This window comes from Nymphaea colorata, chromosome 6 (assembly GCF_008831285.2).
Source record: "Nymphaea colorata isolate Beijing-Zhang1983 chromosome 6, ASM883128v2, whole genome shotgun sequence".
NCBI classification, from domain to species: Eukaryota; Viridiplantae; Streptophyta; class Magnoliopsida; order Nymphaeales; family Nymphaeaceae; genus Nymphaea; species Nymphaea colorata.
This window is the reverse complement of record NC_045143.1, coordinates 15,384,425-15,407,608: the sequence shown is the minus strand read 5'-3', so window position 1 is coordinate 15,407,608 and position 23,184 is coordinate 15,384,425. Positions and strand designations below refer to the sequence as shown.

Sequence of the window (23,184 nt, the reverse complement as noted above, 5' to 3'; positions counted from 1 at the left end):
GCTCAATAAAATTAAGTAAATCACCGCGATTACAAAGAACCATGAACGCCATTATTCAGTGAGGTACTCACTAAGTGGCAACACTTCCGGCCGGTTAGGATGCGACCACATCAACAATTTTGATGACCTTTTATTGTGTTTTTTTATAAGTTTGTTCGCTAATGCATAGTTGCCATCCTGCGCCAAAATTTTTGATGGCACCGCAAAAGGAGAAACATATATGGTTAAAGAGATTCTTAATGATAATGTAGGACACCATAGGTAGAGCCCACATGTAAATGTAATATTCAAAAATCCTCTTTGCAGAAAAAGCCACCGGCAGAGTTTGAAGGATGTTGGTGGGCATCAGCTGGCTTTGGCTTGGCTCATATGAGAGCCAAAGCATTTTCTCCAGGGTTTATGGTTGCATCTAAAGTTAGTGACATAGTGCACCGTAACTTGGTGGCCCCTTCTCGTGAATCGAACTGCTATTAATTGCACCATCAGCCCAAGCTAGCACTACTAGCCTTCCGTCAGTTTCCACTGGTCAGGCTAGATCCTTAGACCGGTAGGGAGCGCATCAGGTGGTCTTCACTCATGCACTGTAAGGAGTGGAACGGCCAGAAAGCCATGCTTCGTGTCTGTTCATATATAATAATAATAATAGTAATAATAATAATAATAATGTAAGTGTCCAAAGAGTTAATTCGAGTAATGCGAAATTGAACATGTTTCGAGATGATATAGGTGCGAACCCATTTGCCATGCCGTGGCCGCCGTAGCGGGCGTGCAAGTCAATGGCGTTTCGGTCATATACGTATTTGATGGAAAGTCGCTGTCTGCATAAGTTTTGACTCATTATTCCTCGTGATTCTCCCTCTCTCCCTGTCTCCGTCTCTCTGGCGTCTTCCCTCCATTTCCCCCCCTTCTCGTCCTTCGCGCGATCTAGAATGTTAGGGTTTCTACTGGGATCTGTTCAGCTTGGCAACTGATCACATTCTTTAGGTACTCTTATCTGTTATTGTTTACTCTTATTTTGCTCATCCTCCCGAGTACTTTGTATCACATTTTTTTGTCGTACCCCATTTTCATCGTTGATTTGTTTTCGCTGCAATGTGGGAATGATTTCGGAGCTTCCTCATGTATTTTTGATGATTTTTGAAGTTTTGGTGGTCTCTGCATGCTCACAAACGTGATAGTTGTTGCAATATTTAAAAATCTAAACATCCTAAAATGTTGTTCTCCTTTGAAAACATTGTGACCTTAATGCGATATTTTAAATCGTTTTCCGTGATACTTATATATTTCTTTTTCTTATTATTGACACAAGCTTTCCGTTCTCTAAGCATTTCGGAAGATTTCATCGGAAACTCTCTCTCTCTTTCTCTGAACAACAATTTTGTTAATTGCGAATTACAAATTTTTCGTCGGCTGAAGCGGGATGAAGGCGGGAACCTAATGATCCTAAGCATCTCTTTGGATTTTTGCTTGGTTTACTCATGACCTTAAGTTTCATTTGAGATGCTATTTCGCTGTGTTGAAGAGTAATGTTGTCCCCTTATTGCTTATCGTGATCTGTGGTGCATCTGGAGAACAATGCATGTTTTTTTTTTTTTTTTTCAACCTTGCCTTCTGCTCCTAGCAATTTACAGGGGGTGGATGTGGGGAGAATGACAGTGGACTCACCTTCCATGACGTCGCAAGGCATGGGAATCAGAAGACCATCACTGACTTCTAGCGAAGGGACTCCTTTGCAGAAAGGGGACGTTGTTTCTAATGGAGATGAATACGACAGCGATGGTTCTAACTGTTCTAGCTTCGCTCCGTGAGTTCCTTGCTTTCCAACTCTTCGTTCATTTATTGGTTTTGGACGTCTATTTTAGTTGTTATTGGCGGGGCCACTTTTTCCACTAAATAAGCTTTAAGCTTGCTGGCCCTGCTTTGTTTCTTTTATATCTCTTCTGTGTTGCGAGCATGGCAGTGTTTTTTAATGCGCCGCCATTTGCACGTCCCTAAGAGTCACATAACTGTCACGAAAACACTAAATAGCTGCTAAGTTGGATAGTTTTTTATTAGTTGCTGATAAGCTAGTTTTCATGCTCTTTTTGATGCAAAATATTGGAAAGTGTACAGAAATTCATTCTTTCTTCTCAAGATAGGAACAGTTGAACTAATTTGGTTCCACCTGATGTCACGCTCTTGAGTAGCCTCTAGTTTCAAAAATGGCAACAACGAACATTGTGGCCTTGACTTCAGTCATTTGCCTCAGCAGCCAAAGATTTTGGGAAGAGATTCTAGTTTCACAAACACACATTTCTCGAACTTTCTATATTAGGTGCGTTAGGCATGCATTCAACATGTAACCCAATGTAGTATCCCAGCGGTTGATGTGACAGACCTTCTAGTTTTATGCCCTTTGCAAATTTAAATGGTAGGGCCTACAGGACCAGCAAAAAGTCTGATGCTAGCATGAAAAGTTGGAAATGTGAAAGTAAATTTTGAGTGACCTGATCACATAATGCTCATTTAGGATTTACAATTTGTGGCTGTCAATGCATCCATTGCTGACATAGAATAATTTGAATGGTGCATAAAGGACTATAAGCTGTAAAGTTGAAAGAGCATATATACTCAAAGTGTGTAGAGTCTGTAGACAGTGTTATGGGTAAATTTCACAAAGCATGATCAACTTTCTCATGAAGATGGTGCTGTGCATGAAATTTCCAGATGTATGTAAAAAGGCATATGGTGTCATATTTGGATTACCACTTGGTTATGGGACAACCGGACAAGTACATGAATGTATGTGTGTGTGTGTGTGTGTATGTATGCATTGTATCATTTGCATGCCAAAAAGAAGTTTTTGTAAAGCATCTTAAACCAATAATAGCATAACATATTTGCATCATTGCGTATTATATTATTTGCAAATTATTAATATATATGTAGTTAGCATTTATACATTCAATCCAGCCAGCAAAAGCACATTCGTTTTCGTATTATTAATGTTAGCAAATGATATGGAGTCAGTGATAATTTCTTCATTTGCATGCCAAAAGGAATGGTTGATTATTGAGAGAAACTAAGAGAGAGGGAAACAATGGCAAAGAAACTATGAATGAGAGTAGATAGAGAGGGAGACAAAGAGAGAAATGAATGGGAAAAAAGCTAGAGAGAAAAGAGGCAGAGGCAGAAGAGGATGGAAACAGAAAAAGAGAGGGATGGAGATGCTCCAGAGAGTGAGGGAAACAGAGAAGGAAACCGAGAAAAGTGACGGAGGAAGGTGGTGCAGATGAGAGGAAGAGAGAGGGATGGGGATGCTAGAGAAGGAGGGAGATAGAGAAACAATAAGGAGGAAGAAGGTGGAGATAAGAAGGGGAGACAACGTACTTTTCTATGTCACACAGATTTGTTAAAAAGGCTGCCACACCAGCACCGATGTGGGTGCGGCTCCACACGGCGCTGGACACGGCCAACAAGTGTCCAGTGCAGTCTGCCGCACCCGTTGAAGTGGACGACACATCGGAGGTGCACCCGACTCGGGTCAACGACGAGTCGAGGCGGCCAGGACACCCAGAGGACAAATATGTCCCTTTTTAACGTTTTTTTTTAAAACTTGAACAACATAAACCCTTGTGGAACAAGGGTTTTATTTTCGTTGAAGCCTTCAGTTGTCCGACGACCGACTGCTCCTCTGCTTCGTGAGAAGCTCCTTTCCAATGGCCGACGAAGATATCCGGCGAATCATGCTGATTTCCGGTGAATCATCTTCTTTCCAACGTCCTCAAACTCGTCGGTGAAGCGTCTTCTTTCCAGCATCCTCAAAATCGCCATGAATCCTCTTCTTTCCAGCGTCCTCAAAATCGCCGACCACCGTGAATCGCATCTTCTTTGGTCGATTTTTGGACGCTACTTGACTGGTCCAATCCCTCTATGCCACAGGTCTTCCTCGATGTCCACTTGGTTTAGGTAGGTGCACTCAACTCCCTCATCAATCAATGCCCTTCACACTCCTTTTCACTGAATTTTATGCCGTTTTCCGGCCAACCTACTGGTTAGATGATGGGTTTCCCATCCTCACGCCCCAACTAGACATTGCCAACATTCAATTGAAAATCTCATTGCGGATTTACCCATTTTCCCCAATTACTGCTGATTCCCTCTTTTGAACATTCCGGCGACTCCAGCTGATTTCCGACGATTTTTTTGTTTTTCTGTTGTCAACAACTCATCTTATGATACTCTATGTTTCCGTTTCTATCTTTCTGTTTGTAGCATTTTTTATTTTTGTTCATAAGCATGTTAGCGACAAGTTTTCCTCTTATTGTGCCTTGCTGATTTTTTATGTTTGTTTCTATCTTTCTGTTATTTGTATATTTCTTATGTTTGAGATAGATTTTCATATTCCTGCATCCATGTGAGAGTAGAGGAAGCAGCCGTATACTTTATACAATCAGCACGTTCTTTCTATGTTTGAGAAACATACTTTGTGAAGACTATTCTTCTACCTTTTATCTTTTCTGATATCAGTTTGTAGACTTCATTACAAACATTCTTCCTATTTAGCTGCTGGTTTGAACCTGCTGCCCTGAAGTTTGTGGTAGTTTCATCCATCCTATGTTGCTTGTCTGTTTTTTTGACACTGCAACTGCCTTCAATAAATTACGAGTGATGAAAAGATTAATACAAGAATGATGAATTTCATTTTATTTTTTTAATTGTTGAATCTGTTGATGGAACAATCCTTAAAACTCCAATGATCTAATCCTTGTTGATTTGTAGTGGTTATTTGTTAATTTTTATTTAAAATTTTCTGATATATATATATATATATTATATATATATATATATATATATATATGAAATAATGTCTTGCCGTACCCGCATCAAAGTTTTTTTGGACCTTGCTGTATCCCGCACCCGCACCGGCACCCACACCCTGCACCCATGTGACATAGGTACTTGTTGCTGGAGAGAAAAGTTGCTGGAGATGAGGGAGGAATCAACGTGTTTTCAGTGGAGAGGCAATGGTAGCACACAGATATAATTTGTTAGCACGATATTTTGTAAAAACGTAATGTTTGTGGCAACGGTAGGGCACTGTTATCACTTATCATCTATGACATCTTTGATCATCATGTTCATATAACTTCCTCCTTCCCTCCCTCTCTTTGTCCATTTATTGGCGTGCATGTGCTTCCCTGTCCATGCCGGGGACAAGGTGGGGCAGGGAGGGACGTTTGGGGGAGGTGTGATGTTACATCATGGAATTGGGTAAACTTGAATCAACTGCAAGGCTGCGATTTGTACCATATGAGCAGGATAGTAGTCCACCATCAAATGTACATTATTTGACTTGTGGCAGGATGTTACTTCTGTAGTAAAAAAAACATGCATGGGCACTCTTTTAGTCCCTGGGTGGCCATCTTCTTATGTAGTTGAAAAACATGTGTAGGCACTTTTCTAGTCCTTGAGCAGCCACCTTCTTGACTAGGCTGTTGTACCTAGGCGCCAGCTTCAAAAGAGGTCTTACTGCTTTTCTTGTTCTTTTACTTTCTTCATTCTTCTTCTTGTTTTTCCCCCTTATTCTCTTCTTCCTTATTTCTTTTCAACCTTTTATTGCTTTTGGCCTGTCCACAGCCATGCCTCGACAACACGTACACTGCCTAGGCCCTCCTAGGACTTTGGGCTATATAGGATCTTATAGGAACATTCATGTATATCAACAATACATTCAAAAATAAGAAATCAGAAATTCAAAATAATATAATAAGCATCCATCACAATTGTAAACTTGAAAATTTCATAGGATCTTAGGACTTAAAGGCCGAGGACTTGGCGTCTTAGCCTCTTAGGACTTAGATTACATTACAATTCATAAGTTCAAAACATATAGTTATCATCTTTCATGATTCAATGATAATCCTTGTCATCTGCATGATTCAACGATGAATCCTTAGTGATTTTTGATGAAAATGGGCAAAATCTCTCCCTCCCATGTCTCTTGCAGTATTTAGAAACAAGAAGGGAGAGAGGGAGGACCGTAAAAAATTAATTTTACGATATGCTACACTACGTTTGCGATACGTTACGATATAGCCTATAGGTCGGCCCGATCGATACACGTTATGCTACGCCTTTTACAACATTCCTCTAGATGTTGTGACAAGCTGAACATGATTAACATCTATGCTCTAGCTTGAGAGGGAGTGTTGAATAATATTTATGTTAAGTGGTGTTTTGAATATTTAATAGTTTTAGGAACAACTTTTTATTAATAGTTGTTTTAGTCTTGGACTTATTTTGTAATTTGTTGGTTTCACTCTAATTCTCATTTAACACGAGATTAGGGCAGATTAATGAGAATCGATCAGAGTTCTCTCTCTCTCTCTCTCATATTCTCGACCTGGTCCCTTCTGTTTTGGTCTCACGTAACAGTGACCTAACAGCCATGTATCCTTTTGTGAATAATGGATGCCAACAAAATTTCATGGGTGAAATTTGTTGACATGTTCATATGTATGCTTGTGTGTGCAAGGTTTTCCAGTTTTAAACTTATGACTGAGGCAGCCGTATCTTGACATGTCTTCATGCTTAGGGATATTGACTGAGTATAGGTGTTTCATGATATCCTTGAAATATAAAATTTGCAAATCTGGAATCTGAATTTGTCTACTTTCTGCTTTAGTGTTTTGTAGAAATACGAGATGCCATTGCTTCCTAGGAAAATAGTTTACTCTTTATGCTTTCACATGGTTAACCTATTTCTGTTGGTTCGTCGCATGGTTTTGTCTCACTTTTTGCACTTGTTTCTAGAGTTTCACACATGCATTTTTAGTTATGAGCTATTAGTTCTTGTACAGTCTTATTTTATATTTACTTTCTTGATTATGCCATGCTACCTAGGAAAAATATGTGTTTGTATAATATAGCACATGACACTGCATGGTTTTTCACCATTGCTGCAGTACTCCAAGGTCCTTATCAATGTCTGTACCAGCTGAGTTCGCCAGTGCAGTGCCTTTACTGGAAAGGTTTCAGGTTTGTCTTTTTTCAAAAGTTCTCTCTTGCTTTAGGCAACAGTTTACATGTTTGTGCTTTTGTTGGTCCTGTTACTTCCCATTAGGTCATTAATCTTGCTCACAGTCTTGGTTCTCAAACTAGCTTCACAGTTGGAGTGTCATAATCTACCTTCTTTAAAGCATATGCATTATTGTTTATTAAACTCCTAGTTTGAGAATTGAGCATGACTTGGGTATGAATTACTATACCCGAACCCAAAACTGATCTGTCTGATCTGGTGGAGTCCAACTTGCTTCATGACTAAATATCCATTCAATATTCAAATGTAGACAAACCAAGAAACATGGCAGTATTCCAAAGCTACTTCCATACTTGAAATGTTATGACCTACCACCCTTAAGGATAGCTCCTCCCATACTTGAAATGTTATGACCAACCATCCTTAAGGCTTATATCTGCATATATTGAACTTTAGTTCTGACTTTTGACTGTTGGAGATGACTATGATGTTAGCTATCAACTGCATATGTACACAAAGACATGTTTTACTTATACACAAAATCATTAGCAATTCCCCTTAAAAGATCCAATTGGTCTCCGGTTCAAAAATACAGCATAGTCTACTCCAAGATTGAATCAGCCTAAAATTTTCATCATAAATGGAACAAACTACTTATGGCTTCACTATAAAGACAATATTATAGATGATGAATTTCAGGGTGTGCTAGATTTATGTGTCAAGTGCAACAGCTGATATGGTCTGTGATCCTCCTTTTTCCAAAAAATTTAAAATTAGAGAAGTTTTTTGTTGGAGAGGTTTGGCTCATAATTTTTTTTTATTCCAAATTTTTTACAAAATTCTTGTTTAATGAAACACTATGAAGAAACTGAAAACTAGTTCCTAGTGCTGGCAGATGTTCAAAAAATAATTTTCCTTTACTTATCCATGGTTGATGCTTGAATATTTTAAATGGTTGTTGGAAATTAAGAGGTTTCACATTTTCGTCCTATAGATGGTTAATTGGGTATATGTATCCATGCATATCTATGTGTGCACATATGCATGTGCTTATATATGTGTATAGATGTATATGTATGTATTTGTCTTGTGTGTGTACATGTTATGCAATCAAATTATTGAAACAGTGTGCGACATTCTCCTTTTTAGGTAGAAGTTTTCTTAAGATCCATGCAGAAACAGATACAGTCAGCAGGAAAGCGTGGATTCTTTTCAAAAAGGTCTTCAGGCTTGCAGAGTCGAGAAAAATTTACGTTAGAAGATATGCTTTCCTTTCAAAAGGTATCCCTCTTTTACTCCGAGATTGCCTTCATTATTTTTAGTTTCTTTCTTTTTTGCCCTAAACACATCTCAAGTTCTTCACAGGATCCCATCCCTACGTCTTTGCTTAAGGTCAACAATGATTTAGTGAGCCGTGCAGTAAAATTATTTCAAGTAGTTTTGAAGTATATGGAAGTTGAAGCAGCTGATAGAGTGACTCCTTTGAGCATGGATGAAAAAAATGAGCTCATTGGAAAACTTTACAAGCAGAGTTTGAAACGTTCTGAGCTACGTGATGAGCTTTTTGTACAGCTACTAAAGCAGACACGAAATAATCAAGATCAGTGAGTACACTTTTGGAATACATGCAATTCTTTAAAGATCTCAGACTTTAACAGTTAGGTGACTTGCTTTAAATTTTACACAAAATTTGTTCTTTTGTAAGGTAACTACTAGTGTTCATATTTGTAGTTTCTAGTTGTTGATGGGCACTCACCACTTCATGTTCACTTCTCTGCTTCTGCTAAAGCAGTATTGACTTCTTTAAAATGTTTTGCAATAAGAAGCGGATAAGGAGTGTTTCCTTGTTACTAAATTTACTAGTCCATAGTGAAGGGAAAGCCAAAAAAGACATGTTTTAGCGTGGCATGTGGATATGCTTACAGTTTCCCCATTTTGTGCTGCATATTTATTGGTCAATAGCTCTGGTGATGACATTTGGTCTCATTTCATCAAGAAATGGTTTTTTTGTGCAATTGTATTACCACTTTCATAAGAGATGGCTTACTTGAATTTTATTGCCTAAAACTTTGTAGCGGGATCTTGTGTCCTGTTAATAAGCGTTCCCTGTTTTATGATTTACTAAAATGGCTAATGATTTAATGTTTGAAATCAATTTTGTTAGATTGATGTTAGCCTGGAACTAACAGGGGAAGATGAACTCACGCACTCCGCTCCAGTGAAAGCCTAGCCTTCACAATAATCACCGGTATTGCATTCGTAATTAAGGTCAACTCCCTAAGGACCTTATATACTCTGAATCACCTAATTTGGGTGGGTTATTACCTCCTATTATCCACCTGATCCACCTACCTAACGTGACAGACTCAAACATGCATGCTCAGCCCCGAAGGACCAGACCTGTGACTCCCTACTAAACTGGACCCATAACCGACAGGGTCCGACACCTAACAATACTCCCCCCCTTACAAAACACCTTGTCGTCAAGGTCTAAATTCTGGAAAACAAGATAGTATGTCCTCTACTAACTCCCAGGTTGCTGGTAGATCATCATAAGTGTTCCACTTAATGAGCCATTCAGTTTGTAGCTGTTTCCCTTGTCTCACTCTTCGAGTTCCCAGCCTGCGATAGGGGTACAGGGCTGCTAGTACAGTTAGTGCGGGAGCTGCTCTGGCTTCCTCACTTCTTGGTGGACTAAAACAGGGTTTCAACTTTGAAACGTGAAACACTAGGTGAATGAAGCTCCCTTCAGGTAACCCAAGTTCATAGGCTACAGGGCCTATCCTCCTTTTGACTTGGTATGGGCCAACAATTGTCGTCAAGGTCTAAATTCTGGAAAACAAGATTGTATGTCCTCTACTAACTCCCGGGTTGCTGGTAGATCATCATAAGTGTTCCACTTAATGAGCCATTCAGTTTGTAGCTGTTTCCCTTGTCTCACTCTTCGAGTTCCCAGCCTGCGATAGGGGTACAGGGCTGCTAGTACAGTTAGTGCGGGAGCTGCTCTGGCTTCCTCACTTCTTGGTGGACTAAAACAGGGTTTCAACTTTCAAACGTGAAACACTAGGTGAATTAAGCTCCCTTCAGGTAACCCAAGTTAATAGGCTACAGGGCCTATCCTCTTTTTGACTTGGTATGGGCCACCAAACCGTGGTGCCAGCTTGCCATTGTCTTTCTTCAGTGTTGAGCCTATGCTATGGGAAGGGCACCGGAGGAAGACCCAATCTCCTTCCTTCAGTTGCAAGTCTCAGTGTCTCTTGTTATATTGGATCACCATGCGGTTTCGAGCGGCAGCTAGGTGTTGTTTGAGATCTTGGAGGACTGCGTCCTTGCACCTCAACTATAATCTACATCCTCCTCTCTTGTTGTTCCTGGTTGATATCCCCTTAGGTCAGGTGGGGGGGGGGGGGGGGGCGTCCATAGACAGCTTCGAAGGGTGTGACCCTTGTTGAAGAGTGCTAGCCCGTGTTATATGCATATTCAACCAAGCTCAAGTAGCCTGCCCACAGGTTTGGGTGCAGCCCTGTGAAGCACCTGGGGTAAGTTTTAACTTTCACGGCTTTTGTTCACTATCTCCTTCTGCCCATCCGATTGCGGATGATAGGCTATGGGTGTCTGCAGTTTGTTGCCTTGAAGTTGGAAGTCTCCCTTCTAAAATGAACTCAGAAATAAGGAATCTCAATCACTGACTATAGTTCGAGGTATGCCATGCAATTTTCCCACGTAGTCATGGAAAGCTCTAGCAACCGTCTTCTCGGAGAAGGGGTGGGCTAATGCTATGAAGTGAGCATGTTTCGATATGCGATCTAACCACCACCAAAATGACTGACTTCCCCTTAGATTTCGGCAACCCCTCTACAAAATGCATGCAAATATCCTCCCAGATGTTGTTGAGGATCGGAAGTGGCTGAAGTAAACCCACTGGTTTCCTGGTTTCTTGCTTGTTTTGTTGCCAGACTTGGCACCTCCGAATATAGTCTGTGATCGACCTCTTCATTCCAAGCCAATAGAAAGAGCATTGATCCTCCTATATGTCCGTTCCACTCCCTCATGGCCTGCTGCCTTGGAGTTATGGAAATGCTCCAGAACTGTCTCCACGAGCTCCGATTCAGAAGGTATAAACACTCTTCCTTGGTAGTACAGGTATTGTTCTCGCCACACATCCGTATCATTGGGTAGAGCTGTTGCTTATTCTCCTCCTTATGTCCTGTACAGAGGCTGTGGCATGATGCACCTGCTTAGTCTTGTCCCAAAGCTCCACCTGCACTTGAGAAAAAGTCATTAGGTCATTAGAGACTCACCCAACTAATCTCCTGTGCATGACAGCCCGTTAGCCACTAGGTTCTCCTTCCCTTTTTGAAATTGTATATCGAAGTCAAATCCCATAAGCTGAACAATCCAACATTGCAAGTTAGGGGACAATGATTGCTGCTGCAAGCAGTATTTGAGGCTGTTGTGGTTGGTTACTACCATGAATCGGGCCCCATTAGATATTGTTTGCATTTCAGGAGTGCAAGTATGATGGCCATCAATTCTCGTTCATAGGTCGACTTTGCTTTAAATGAGGGCCCCAATAGTTTGCTGAAAAAGGCGATGGGAAGGTGCTCTTGGCTGAGGACGGGCTCCCACTCCTTGGTTTGATGTGTCAGCCTCCACCACAAATGGAAGATTGAAGTCAGGCATCCTTAGGATTGGTGCTGTCGTGATGGCCTGTTTCAGCCTTTCAAATGTGTCTTCCTCCTGAGCTTCCCATTTGAACTTGTCCCTTTTCGTCAGCTCAACTAGTGGTGCGGCGATCCAGCCATAACCTTGCACGAATTTACGGTATAAGGCCCAAGAAGGAGCGTAGGTCCTTGGCGGATTTTGGGGGTTTCCATCTTCGTTGGCCTCCATCTTATGCCCTTCCATGTCTACTTTCCCTACTGATCACATGCCCCAAATACGCAAGCTGCCCTGTTCCAAAGATGCACTTTGCCATTTTTGCATCCAATTGGTGCTGTTGCAGTGTGGATAAAGCTAGCCTTAAGTGCCTCAAATTCTCCTCCTCTCCTGCACTATATACAAGGATATCGTTGCAAAAATACCAACACCAATTGGCACAAAAATGGTTTGAAAACATCGTTCATTAATGACTGGAAGGTGGCTGGGGCATTAGGCAGCCCGAAGGGCATGACCTCGAACTCGTATAGCCCATCGTGAGTTTGAAATGCTGTTTTGGACATGTCCACGGGGTTCACTCTGATTTGGTGATAGCGTGCGTGAAGATCCAGCTTCGAAAAATAGACTACCCCATGTAATTCATCCAAAAGTTCTTCAATGATAGGAATGGGTAGCGGCTTTTTATCGTGATAGCATTGAGAGCACGGTAATCTACGCAAAATCTCTGACTACTGTATTTTTTCTTGACTACCAATGCCAGGGAGGTGAAAGGCCTGTGACTTGGTTGAATAATGCCATCTGTAAGCATCTCATGTACCATTTTCTCCAAGTTCTCCCACTTATAATGGCTGTACCTGTAGGGGTGCAGTCTCATGGCCTTGGCTCCTGGCTATAATTCAATGCTGTGATCATTTCACCTTGTTGGTGGTAGGTCTCTCGGCGCTTCAAATACGCTGCTGAATTCCTTCTGCATTTCCTTTATTCGCTTGGGGTTGATTCCCCCTTGCCACAGTCGATCTTCTGCTGTGTCGGTTCCTGATCAGACGCCATTAGCAACGTTTAGGATGCAGAACCTTTTTACAGTTTGGCAATAGGCTGTTCCTCATTCAGCTCCTTAGCAGTAGCTGTAAGGTCTGTCTGCTCTCCCCATGTTGATTGAAATGCATTTGCATGTCCAAGAAATCCCACAACACTTCTCTTGGGCTGTTCAGCCATTGGATTCCCAGTACCAAATCAGCTCCCGCCATATCTAAGGTGAACAGTTTGACTGGAAATTTGTGGCCCTGAATTTCTAGCGTTTCAAGTGAACATTTGCCCTTGCATTTCAGAATGCTTTTGCCACCAACCACCATGTTGAACGTTGGCTGCTACTTGATTGTGCAGCCTAAGGCATTGGCTGTCTTATCTTCAATGAAATTGTGGGTGGGGCCTGTGTCCACTAGCATGTTGACTCTGTGCTCTCTCAAGGATCCTTCAACTAGCATTAACTGGGGCCCTTCATCTCCTGCTAGAGTGTGGAGGGAAATGTCCAGCGGTAAGCTAGCTGATGACTCCCCTAACGTCTCTTCCTCTGGTGCAGTAGCTTCTTCCTCATCGAGTGGCCCGTCTTCTTTGTCCACCAAGTACATGTGTAGCTTCCTGCAGGTGTGCCTTGGTGATCAAGGTTGGTCACAGTGGAAGCAGATCCCTTTGCATTGTTTGTCTTTAATTTGCTAAGGTGTGTGATGCCTAATCATCTGTTGAGGTGTTGGATTTTGTTTTGCTTCGTACGCATGCGACGGTGCATTTTCTGCGCGTGATCCAAGGTTCTTGCTGCCTCTGTCAATGCCCGACAGCTTGTTGTTTCCGTTGAGTCTCCTATGTTTCTCTTCTATCTTTCTAGGTTGAAGCAGTTTGGAAGTGTACTGGGTTTGGAGGCCTGCACCTCAATCCTAATTTCATCCTTTAGCCTGCGTACAAACGCTCCTACGTGTGCTTTAGTTGGCCATTCTCTGACCATGTTACTAAGCTCCTCAAAGCGTACTCGGTAATCGATGATAGATCCCTTCTGCTTGATTTTGGACAGTTCGACATTGTAGTCAAGAAATGCTGAAGGTCCAAAACGTGATTTCATGGCGTCGACTAGTCCATCCCACCTAGGTCTGCCGTGCTGCATCAATAGCCACCTGTACCACCTAATAGCAGGTCCGTCGAAGTGGATGACAGCGTAGCCTACTCTCTGCTCGCAGGTGATCCCATGGCATTCAAAGAGTTGCTTTGCCTTGAAGATCCATCTTAGGGGGTCCTCCCCTGAGAACCGTAGGAAGTCTATTCTAGCCTGCTGCCAAGGCCATGCGCCTGGTCCTCTGTTTCTACCCACGAACTCAGAATCGGGCTTATCACTTGGCAGAGGCAGAGGAGGAGGAGGAGGAGGGAAAGAAGGAGGGGGTTGAGGTCGACAGACTCACCGTTTGTTGTCTCTGTTTGTTCGGTGTTGGGCAACCCCAATCCACGACCCGGCTGAAGCATGTCCCTTATCATTGTTGCTAGGGCATGCGGATCCGCTACAAATGCCTGCATCCGAGTTTCTGCCTCCTAGTTTTTGTTTTCGACTGCATACAACCGCTAATTCATCAACGCCTTCGTTTCCTACATGCGCTTCCTATGCGCCTCCATAGCTGCTATGACGTCCTTCGAGGTCACCTTGTTGGGGTTGGCCATGGCTCTGTTACCAATGTTAGCTTGCAACTAACAAGGGAAGATTAACTCACACACTCTGCTCTAGTGAAAGCCTAGACTTCCCAATAATCTTCGATATTTCATTCGTAATTAGGGTTAACTCCCTAAGGACCTTTATACTCTAATTCACCTAATTGGGGTGGCTTATTATCTCCTATTGTCCACCCGATCCGCCTACCTAAAGTGATAGACTCAAACATGCATGCTCAACCCCGAAGGACCAGACTTGTGACTAGAGATGTTCACGAGCCGAGCTGAGCTAGTTCCAACTCGGCTTGAGTGTCTTGAAAGAAACTCGAACTTGGCTCGATTAAGCTCGAGGTGAAGATTGGCTTGAGCCGAGCCCAACATTTTATTAAAAATTATTTTTTTAAAGAAAGAGGCAACATGTGGATTTGATCATGGAACCTGCCACATATTAGTCACAACTCACAAGCATATACCCATTGGAGCAACTTACTTTTTCTGATAACTTTGTGAAACATATTTTATATATATATTTTTTAGTTTAATCAAGTTTAACCGAGCCGAGCCCACTGAACTCGAGCTCGACTCCTTTATGTTGTCGAGTTCATTTCTTAACTTGAACTTGACTCATTTATTAAACGAGTCAAGTTTGAGTCAAGTTTGTTGAGCGAGTTCGAGTCGAGCTTGAATTAGCTCGCCTCATTGAACATCCCTACCTGTGACTCCCTACTGAACTGGACCGTAACCGATAAGGTCCGACACCTAACAATTGATTAGCAACAACCAACATTTCATGACGAGGAACATAGAAGGAGAACTTAATACTTCTATCGTTCTTGTGTTCAGTTCCTAAGCAGTCATTGATAAGGACATTATTTTGAAAATATTGTGATTTTATCAGGAAAAATCACAAATAACTCTAAATAGGAATATCAAGAAATCTTGTTCTATTTTTGGAATATTACTAAAATAAATATTGTAATAATATTGCTTGACATATCACAATATTTTTCTTAAAATTTTTTGCATTTTTGTTTTTATATAAGATTTTAGGGTTGCATGTCCATGCTTTCATGAGAAAAATACTAGGAACTTAGAATTTCATAGTATATTGTCATTAGTTTTAATTTTTAATTTCTGGATTGTTGAGATTTTTGAAGAAGAAAAATAATTTTGAAAAGAAGCTTTGAAAAGAATACCTTCCCCTGGAATTCCTTGAAGAGCATTGGCGACTTGGCATCTACCTCTACCAGAATTGCGTCGATTAGTTATTTGGATTCATTGGCTCATGCTGTTTATTTTTCTGATGGATCACTAGCTTGTGAGTGTAGTACACATACAAATATTTTCTTTGTTGTTTTATTTTCTGCAGACATTGCTTGACAAGGGCTTGGGAATTAATGTATCTATGCACTTCTGCAATGCCTCCTAGCAAGGATATTGGTGGATATCTATCAGAATATGTTCATAATGTAGCTTATGGCGGAAACATAGACGATAAAGTTCAGAATCTAGCATTGAACACATTGAATGCTTTAAAACGTTCTGTGAAAGCAGGTCCTAGGTATACAATTCCTGCTCGTGAAGAGATTGATGCACTTTTGACTGGTAAAAAATTGACAACGATTGTATTTTTTCTGGATGAGACATTTGAGGAAATTACTTATGACATGACAACAACCGTAGCTGATGCTGTTGAGGTACCTCATCATTTTTATCTGGACGTGTGCTTTTTGCTTTTTGCTTTTTGCTTGTATAATATAGTTTATTTGTCTTGTTACTGTATCTGGTTATTTGTTACTTCAATGTTTGAATTGAACTGTTTATTGAGATGTCATGAGTCTCGACATCCAAATTCAGATTCTTTATATGTGATAATGTCTGGTTTTATAGTTGGGTACTTCTGTCTTACTGTATTCACTGCAAAGGTATTCTTGTCCTCCTCTTGCATTAAACAGTTACTGAGTAATGGAGAAAGATGTCATTATCCACACTGCAAATCTTCTCGGTTCTGCCAGTCTTTTTTCTTCCTTTTCTTCCTCTACTCGTTAATACATCTGGTTTATAAGACCTATATCTAACAGGGTGTCAAAGCAGTGTTTTGGTTCAGGACTTGTGATTGTCTCTAAAAGGTATATCCAAAGACTCTCTTTCCAGGCAGGAAAAATTTCTATCCTCGATTGTTGTTCGTGAATTCCCCCATTCTTGATTCCCAATCAAAATCTAGCTTCTCTTCTTGAATGTTTCTCTCATACTGCTGTCTCATCATCTTTGTTCTTTAGGATAGATGGATAAAACTCTACTTCTGACTGTTCCTAAAGAAAACCTAACTAATTGGTTAGTGTAAATTTTCTTTTCCTTTTGTCTTTGCTTGCCTTTTGTTATTGCTTTTTGGCTTCTGTTTAGCATATGAAGCTTCATCTTGATATTATTATTCTTTTCTTGTTCATGGTTTCCAATTATCAATGTCTTGATGCATGACTTTTCTTCTGTTCTGTTCGTAACATTTGTCAGCATTTTAATTTATATACCTATCTTTACTCAGTTTTCTTTTTTGGCTGTATCTTCGTCTAGTTGTTTTGTCTTTCTCATTAGACAGTTTCTAATTTGAACACCTTCTATTGCAGACTGACTTTGTCTAATTTAGCCAAATGATTTGGTAGATATTCCGTTGGCCAGGTTAGATATTACTTGGAAAACAAGTGAATAATCAAAGCTAGCCAATCCCCACATGTAACACTAGGTTCACACATGGGATATGCATAGTTATTGAAGAGTCGAACAAAGTGGAAGCTTGGAATTGAATAAGAAAATGGCTGGTCGTGCTGCACCGTCACATTGTGGATGGATACTTCTCAATAGGCTGCACTTTATTTAAGATAGAGCATGGGCTTAAACTGAGGTCTGCTATCAAGAAAAAAGGAATAAAAGTAGACCCTCTTTTAGCAGGCATGTTACTTTTTTGTTGTTCCAGCTTTCAGAGTCACTTTGGAGCTATGCATGATTAAAAGTTCTTTTCGTTTTGTGCATTACAACATCTTCTCTTATTACTTTCTTATAGCTTCATTGTTGTAGTTTCTTCCTTCGTCAGTCTGGCTTCCTCCAATTTCTTAAGTCAACTTGCTTATGAGAAGTTCAGTGGTTCCAATTTTTTGACTTGGAAAGGTCAACTGCTCCTGTTCTTAGGAGTTAAAATTTCTCTGGGCATTTGGATTGAACACCTCCAAGGCCGCTAAAATTCATCATGCATGAGGAAAATGATGATAGAGAGCTGGTCCTGCCAAACTTCACTATTAGAAACTTGTTACTTGGATGAGAATAAAACAAAGTTTAGTTGTTGAAGTCACCTTACCTCTGTCAGGAGGCATTCATGGCAATTCAAAATGGTTGTATGGTACTGGAGTTGTAGAACAATTTGGTTTAGGCTTATTCCTAGATATCGAAGGTGAGAATTTTGTATCTAAATTGGTTCTATATCTATGAAGTATTTGAATAAAGCAGAACATGTTGTAGATGAGCTAGAATTGTGGGGTGAAGTGGAGGATGAGGCGTGATGGACATTTAGAAAGGCTTTTCCAAGGTGGATGGCGTTGGAGGAGGAATGGACCAGGAGATTGGGTGTTGCTTCCTCCTCATAATATGCTAGCCAACCTAATTGTAGGAGATAAAAAACAAAAGGTTGTTCCCACATGATGTTTGGGTCAAAAAAGGGGTTCTATCAGAGCTAATTGTTGGTTGGATAAACTGGATCCTCAAAATAAAGGAAAATCTCCAAACAGAAAATCAATATTAAATAAAAAAGATTTAGAAACAACAAAACTAGTGGCAAAGTGAGGGGATTGCTATTGGCTGCACTGCACTGTTATGGCTGAACTTGAAGCAGAATGGGTATGCACAGCAAGAAAGCAATTCATGTTACAAAAATGTTGGTAACCTCTTGAGAAATTAGTCCCTTATTTTGGTAAAAACGGTATATGACAACATATTTATCTCATCCTCGTATTTGTCATATTACAAGTGCAATGTTTTCCCTTGTCAAATTCTTCTATTCCTAGCTTAGTGTTTCTGTAATTTTAATAATGAAAATGACAAGTCTTTCTTCTAAACTTGTGTTATAAGCCAAAATTTTGTTGTCTGTTTTTTGAGAGATTTGTGTCAGGTGAATTTTGTTATGATTATGACTCTTGAATCTAATGTTGCATCCAATATAATGTGTTTTACTTGACGGCTAAGAGTCATGTTCCTACTTTTGGTTCTTTAAATAGAGATCTTTTAAGACTTTTTGAAGTTACTTTTCTGATGTTTGGGGGTTGTCTATGTAGATAAAAACTTAAAAGTACTAGGGTGGGTTAAGCAGCACACCCATGAAAGGCCTGTGTGAAACCTAGGCAGGGCCTACTTGGAATTAGCTCTATTTGGCCAAGAATATGGGGAGAAAGAGAACAAAGGAAGAAGAAAAATAAGAGAAAGGGAAAAATTGGAAGTTTGAAATTCATCCTACTCAAATAATATATTATAAGTAAAAACAAATAAAAATAATTTGCACCCCACCTAGCCATGTGGGCTGCCACCCAGTGCCTAGGCGCACTTTTGTTTATGTTGCTCCTAAAGTTCCACTTTTTGAGAATCAGTCTTATGTTATTATTCTTGATACTTGTTCAGATGGTACTTGGATATAATTCCTGAAGTATGAGGTTCTTGGGTTTCTTTTTACAATTTCCATGTCTTTCTCGAAAATCTTTTTTCCACTAATCAAAAGTTATAGCGTTTCATCAAATTGTGAAGTCAAGCAGATGGATTAAGGCTATGAATGAAAGAGGTAGAAACATCATACAAATGTCAAACATGAGGATATGTATGAAGTCCTATGAATAAAAATTTATGGCCTCCAATTGGGTGTACAAAGGAAAATACAGGCCAATTAGTAGCCTAAAAGATGCAAAGCTTATCATAAATTTATGCAAGAACATGGTCAGGACTATGATAATACTTTAAACCAGTTATAAGCCACAAATAATTTGAAACATAATATCATTAGATGCTGATAGTCAATGACCATTAAGGCAATTTGATGTAGAAAATTGCATATGTAGAAGGATATCTGAAGGAGGAAATACATATGAAGCGACCTCCCATATATGTTGAGGTCTCCTAGATGTATGTATGCAAGCTAAGACGAGCTATCTACGGTTTAAAGCAGACTCATGCTCTTGCTTTGAGAGCTTTGTTTTGAAAATTCAAAAACATAGCTTATATCACTCTCCTTGATCTTCCACTGTTTTTGTTCAAACATAAGAATACAATTAATTTATTGCTTGTGTATGTAGTTGACATAAGTGTCACATGTAACTCCAGCTGTAGTTAACAAGCTCAGTGACTTGACTTGAATCACCTGGCTGAACTTGGGTTGACAACTTACGGGTCATGATTCAATGCCTAACCATATTCAACTGAATCTTAGATGTCTTAGTTACGAATTAAGTCGACGGAACAGCGACTCAAGTAGGGATCGCTTCATTTTGGGCTAGTGTGATTCTAATCAATACAACTTAGTGTTAGTTAGTCGTACTGGGTATCAGCCAAGTTTCTATTGCTAAATGGGTCAATTTTCCTTGTGTATGATTCAAATGTGAATGAAGGTTTTAGGGAAATCCTTCCTAAATTTTCTCTCCTATGTTATACCCCATCTATGGGATTCAGCATTAGTGTCACAAAAAAAACATGGTCCGCCCACCCCCCCGCCCCCCCCCCCCCCCCCCCCCAAAAAAAAAAAAAAACGCAAAAAAAGCGATACATGAAATTGTCATTTAAAACTAAAAAAATGCGTTAAAAAACAACGTTAACAATGAAAAGAATGCGTTTTTCATGCTTTTTTCATTTTTTTCATGTTTTAATGCCAAACAGCTTTTTTTTTCATTTTTTATTTTCTATTTGTTGCAAATCTACTTATTTTTTTGATGTTTGTGTTATTAGTTTCTCACTTATTTTATTTTTCCTTTTTTTATTTTTTTAAATTTTTAAAAATTTATTGTGTTTTTGCCATTTTTTTAAGCTTTCCGTATTATACCAGAGAAAAACCTCGCCATTTGAAACTCCGAAATGTTATTTGTGACTATGGTCAACACCGACCATCCATAAGTGATGCGCACCATCCAATCGAATTAGTCATAGACTCATATACACCTCTCTCTCTCTCTCTCTCGCTCCCTCCTCCCCCCCCCCCCCCCCCCCTTGTCTCAGGATACCAACAACTAGGAAAGCTGTAGAAGGGGTCACTGGCACTGGTGAACAGTTATTGATTGTCCATGGCTAATAGCTAATAGATCTGGCTTGTGCCCTAGATTTGACATTATGTATGATGTTAATATGTTATTCATATGGAGTCAACTAGTTGCAGTTAGATATCAACTGCTGTACTTTGATTTTTCACCTCTTAGTTTGCCATGTTTGGGATGTTGGATGCTGCTTATTGCTTAACTTTTAAGCAGCATGATGTGGCTTATTGTTTAATTCTTCTATCAGCATCTTTTTCTCATAGCTCTCTAGATTTCGCCTTCTTCGTCTTCTCCTCATTCACTCTTGTGTTCTTGAAACTTTGGGCTTTAAGGAACTTGCTGGGATTATAAAGCTGTCAGCCTACTCAACTTTTAGCCTGTTTGAATGTCGTAAAACTGTGACTGGTTCTAAGTCAGCAGATCCTGGAAATGGTAATTATTCTGTCTGCTTATATCTGAATCGTTGTTCTTGTGACACGCTCTGTCCACAATACATTCTTTTTAACTTGTTTCTGCGTACTTCTTTTGCATTGTTTGTAGCAGAGGAATACATTGCATTAGATGACAACAAATATATTGGGGATTTGCTTGCTGAATTCAAGTCAGTGAAGGATCGCAGTAAAGGGGAGATTTTGCATTGCAAATTGTCTTTCAAGAAGCGGCTGTTTCGTGAATCAGATGATGCAATAGCAGATCCCATGTTTGTACAGTTATCATATGTGCAGGTAAATTAATAATTATCTTGTTATATACCTTCAGAAGTTTTGAGGGATTCTTTTGTATATTGGCTGTTCACTGTTGCACATAATGATTGGTGCTTTTTTTGGTAGTTGCAACATGATTATATGTTGGGGAACTATCCAGTTGGGCGGGAAGATGCTGCACAGCTCTCTGCTTTACAAATTTTCGTGGAGAATGGATTTGTTGTTTCACCAGAAACATGCACGTCAGTATCTTCTTTCAATGATTGTTGTTATTGATTTTGATTATATTACTCAAAAAAGCACAGTTTCTTTTTCTTAAAGAAAACAAATTCTTTTTTAGGGACTGGACATCTCTTATTGAAAGATTCTTACCAAGACAAATTGCAATCACTCGAGCAAGAAGAGAATGGGAAGTGGACATTCTTTCACGTTACAATTTGATGGTAAGTGTAGAGTTTTCCTCTGCAGAATCTACCTCTTCTGAATCATTAAACACAAAATGCTGGCGCCAATTTATCAGTGGAATGAGGTAGGAAGCAACACATACTCCATCAAACAGTAATGAGAAGAATCTTCCTCTTTTAGGCATACCAATTTGAGAAACTGGTTTTCTGCCAATTTATGTTACACAATAAATGAGGCTAGTAAAGTTGGTGTTGAATAGATCTACTCAAAAAAACCCCACTTTCTAGAAGTTTCCTCATTTAGACATGTTAAATTCAAAATTTGATTGCACCAATTTGTACTAATAGGGGCCGGTAGTGGTAGTCCTTTGTGGATCTAGAAGTGAAGTACGTTCCTAGGACCTTGTTTGGTAGTTGTCCTTACCTTATGCTACAGCCTACAATACCATTTTTTTTTCCAAAGACAAAATCTATCTTGCTATATTCTTGAGTTCTGTTGGCATCATTTGCTGCATATCTTCTTGTTTTTCCTAATACGTCAGGTTAACCTATTGTCATAGAAAACACGTTTTTTTTTTAAAAAAAAATGCGTATAATATGTAAAAAATAAGTCAGCCATATAAAACGACAATTAAACGTGTCTTTTAAAAAAAAAACACTATCAAATAAAAAATGTGAAAAAATGCGTTTTGTACGCATATTTTCATATTTTTATTAATTTTTATTTTTTATAATTTTCAGGATTTATTAAATGTTTTAATTTTTTAAAAAATTGCCGAGATTTTATCGAGATATTTTCGAGATATACAACTTTGCCGTATTTTTCCCGAAAAATTCCTCACTGTATATTACTGATACACATTACTAATACACGATATATGTGACAATGGGTTAACCTAACATATCTTCTTTGTTGCACATGAGGATAAAAGAGATACTTAAACCAAATTTCTAGGTGAGTGAGAGGGTTACAACCCAATGCTTGGAAAAGAGCCCAAATACCCCCTCATTCCCTGCTTTTGGTGTCCTGGGCTGCATCAGCATCAGTGATGACAACACGACACCCTAGGTACCATATTCCACCAATTAAGAGGTAGGGGCATAGCACCTATGAGAATTAAATCAGAGACACCTCTTCATGCGCCTCTAGCTAACTAGTTATGCTATGCCCCTTGAGGCTACTTAAACCAACTTTAATATCCGAGTCCATAAGGTTGTGTTTGATTGCATCAGGCCTTAAATCTGGGCAGATTTTAGAACCTCAGATATGAGATATGAGGTTTAAAAATCTTAGATTTTAAAAGCCCTTGTTTTGATGCACTCTCTCAGCCTTCTCTCTCTCCTCCCTTCTCTACCTTCGTGCATGGATAGGAAATCCACACTTGAAGTCAGACCACCCAACCCCCCACACCCCCACAGCCCCCCTGATAGCCCCT

General features: G+C 39.7%; 1 protein-coding gene across 3 annotated transcripts in view; it reads left to right on the top strand.

Moving 5' to 3' along the window:
- Positions 1 to 820: 820 nt before the first annotated feature.
- LOC116256166 (kinesin-like protein KIN-14I) overlaps positions 821 to 23,184 on the top strand; it is a 54,441-nt gene continuing 32,077 nt past the window's right edge. The window contains exons 1-10 of one of the 3 annotated variants that reach the window (XM_031632423.2): positions 821 to 984; positions 1,632 to 1,804; positions 6,948 to 7,020; positions 8,171 to 8,302; positions 8,387 to 8,625; positions 15,738 to 16,065; positions 20,973 to 21,072; positions 21,184 to 21,365; positions 21,471 to 21,586; positions 21,685 to 21,787. In XM_031632423.2, the coding sequence (XP_031488283.1) occupies positions 1,650 to 1,804; positions 6,948 to 7,020; positions 8,171 to 8,302; positions 8,387 to 8,625; positions 15,738 to 16,065; positions 20,973 to 21,072; positions 21,184 to 21,365; positions 21,471 to 21,586; positions 21,685 to 21,787 (1,428 nt within the window). In that variant the 5' untranslated portion in view covers positions 821 to 984; positions 1,632 to 1,649. Of the gene's footprint in view, positions 985 to 1,621; positions 1,805 to 6,947; positions 7,021 to 8,170; positions 8,303 to 8,386; positions 8,626 to 15,737; positions 16,066 to 20,972; positions 21,073 to 21,180; positions 21,366 to 21,470; positions 21,587 to 21,684; positions 21,788 to 23,184 lie in introns of all 3 variants that reach the window. The other 2 variants (XM_031632421.2, XM_031632422.2) reach the window with 2 other exon arrangements.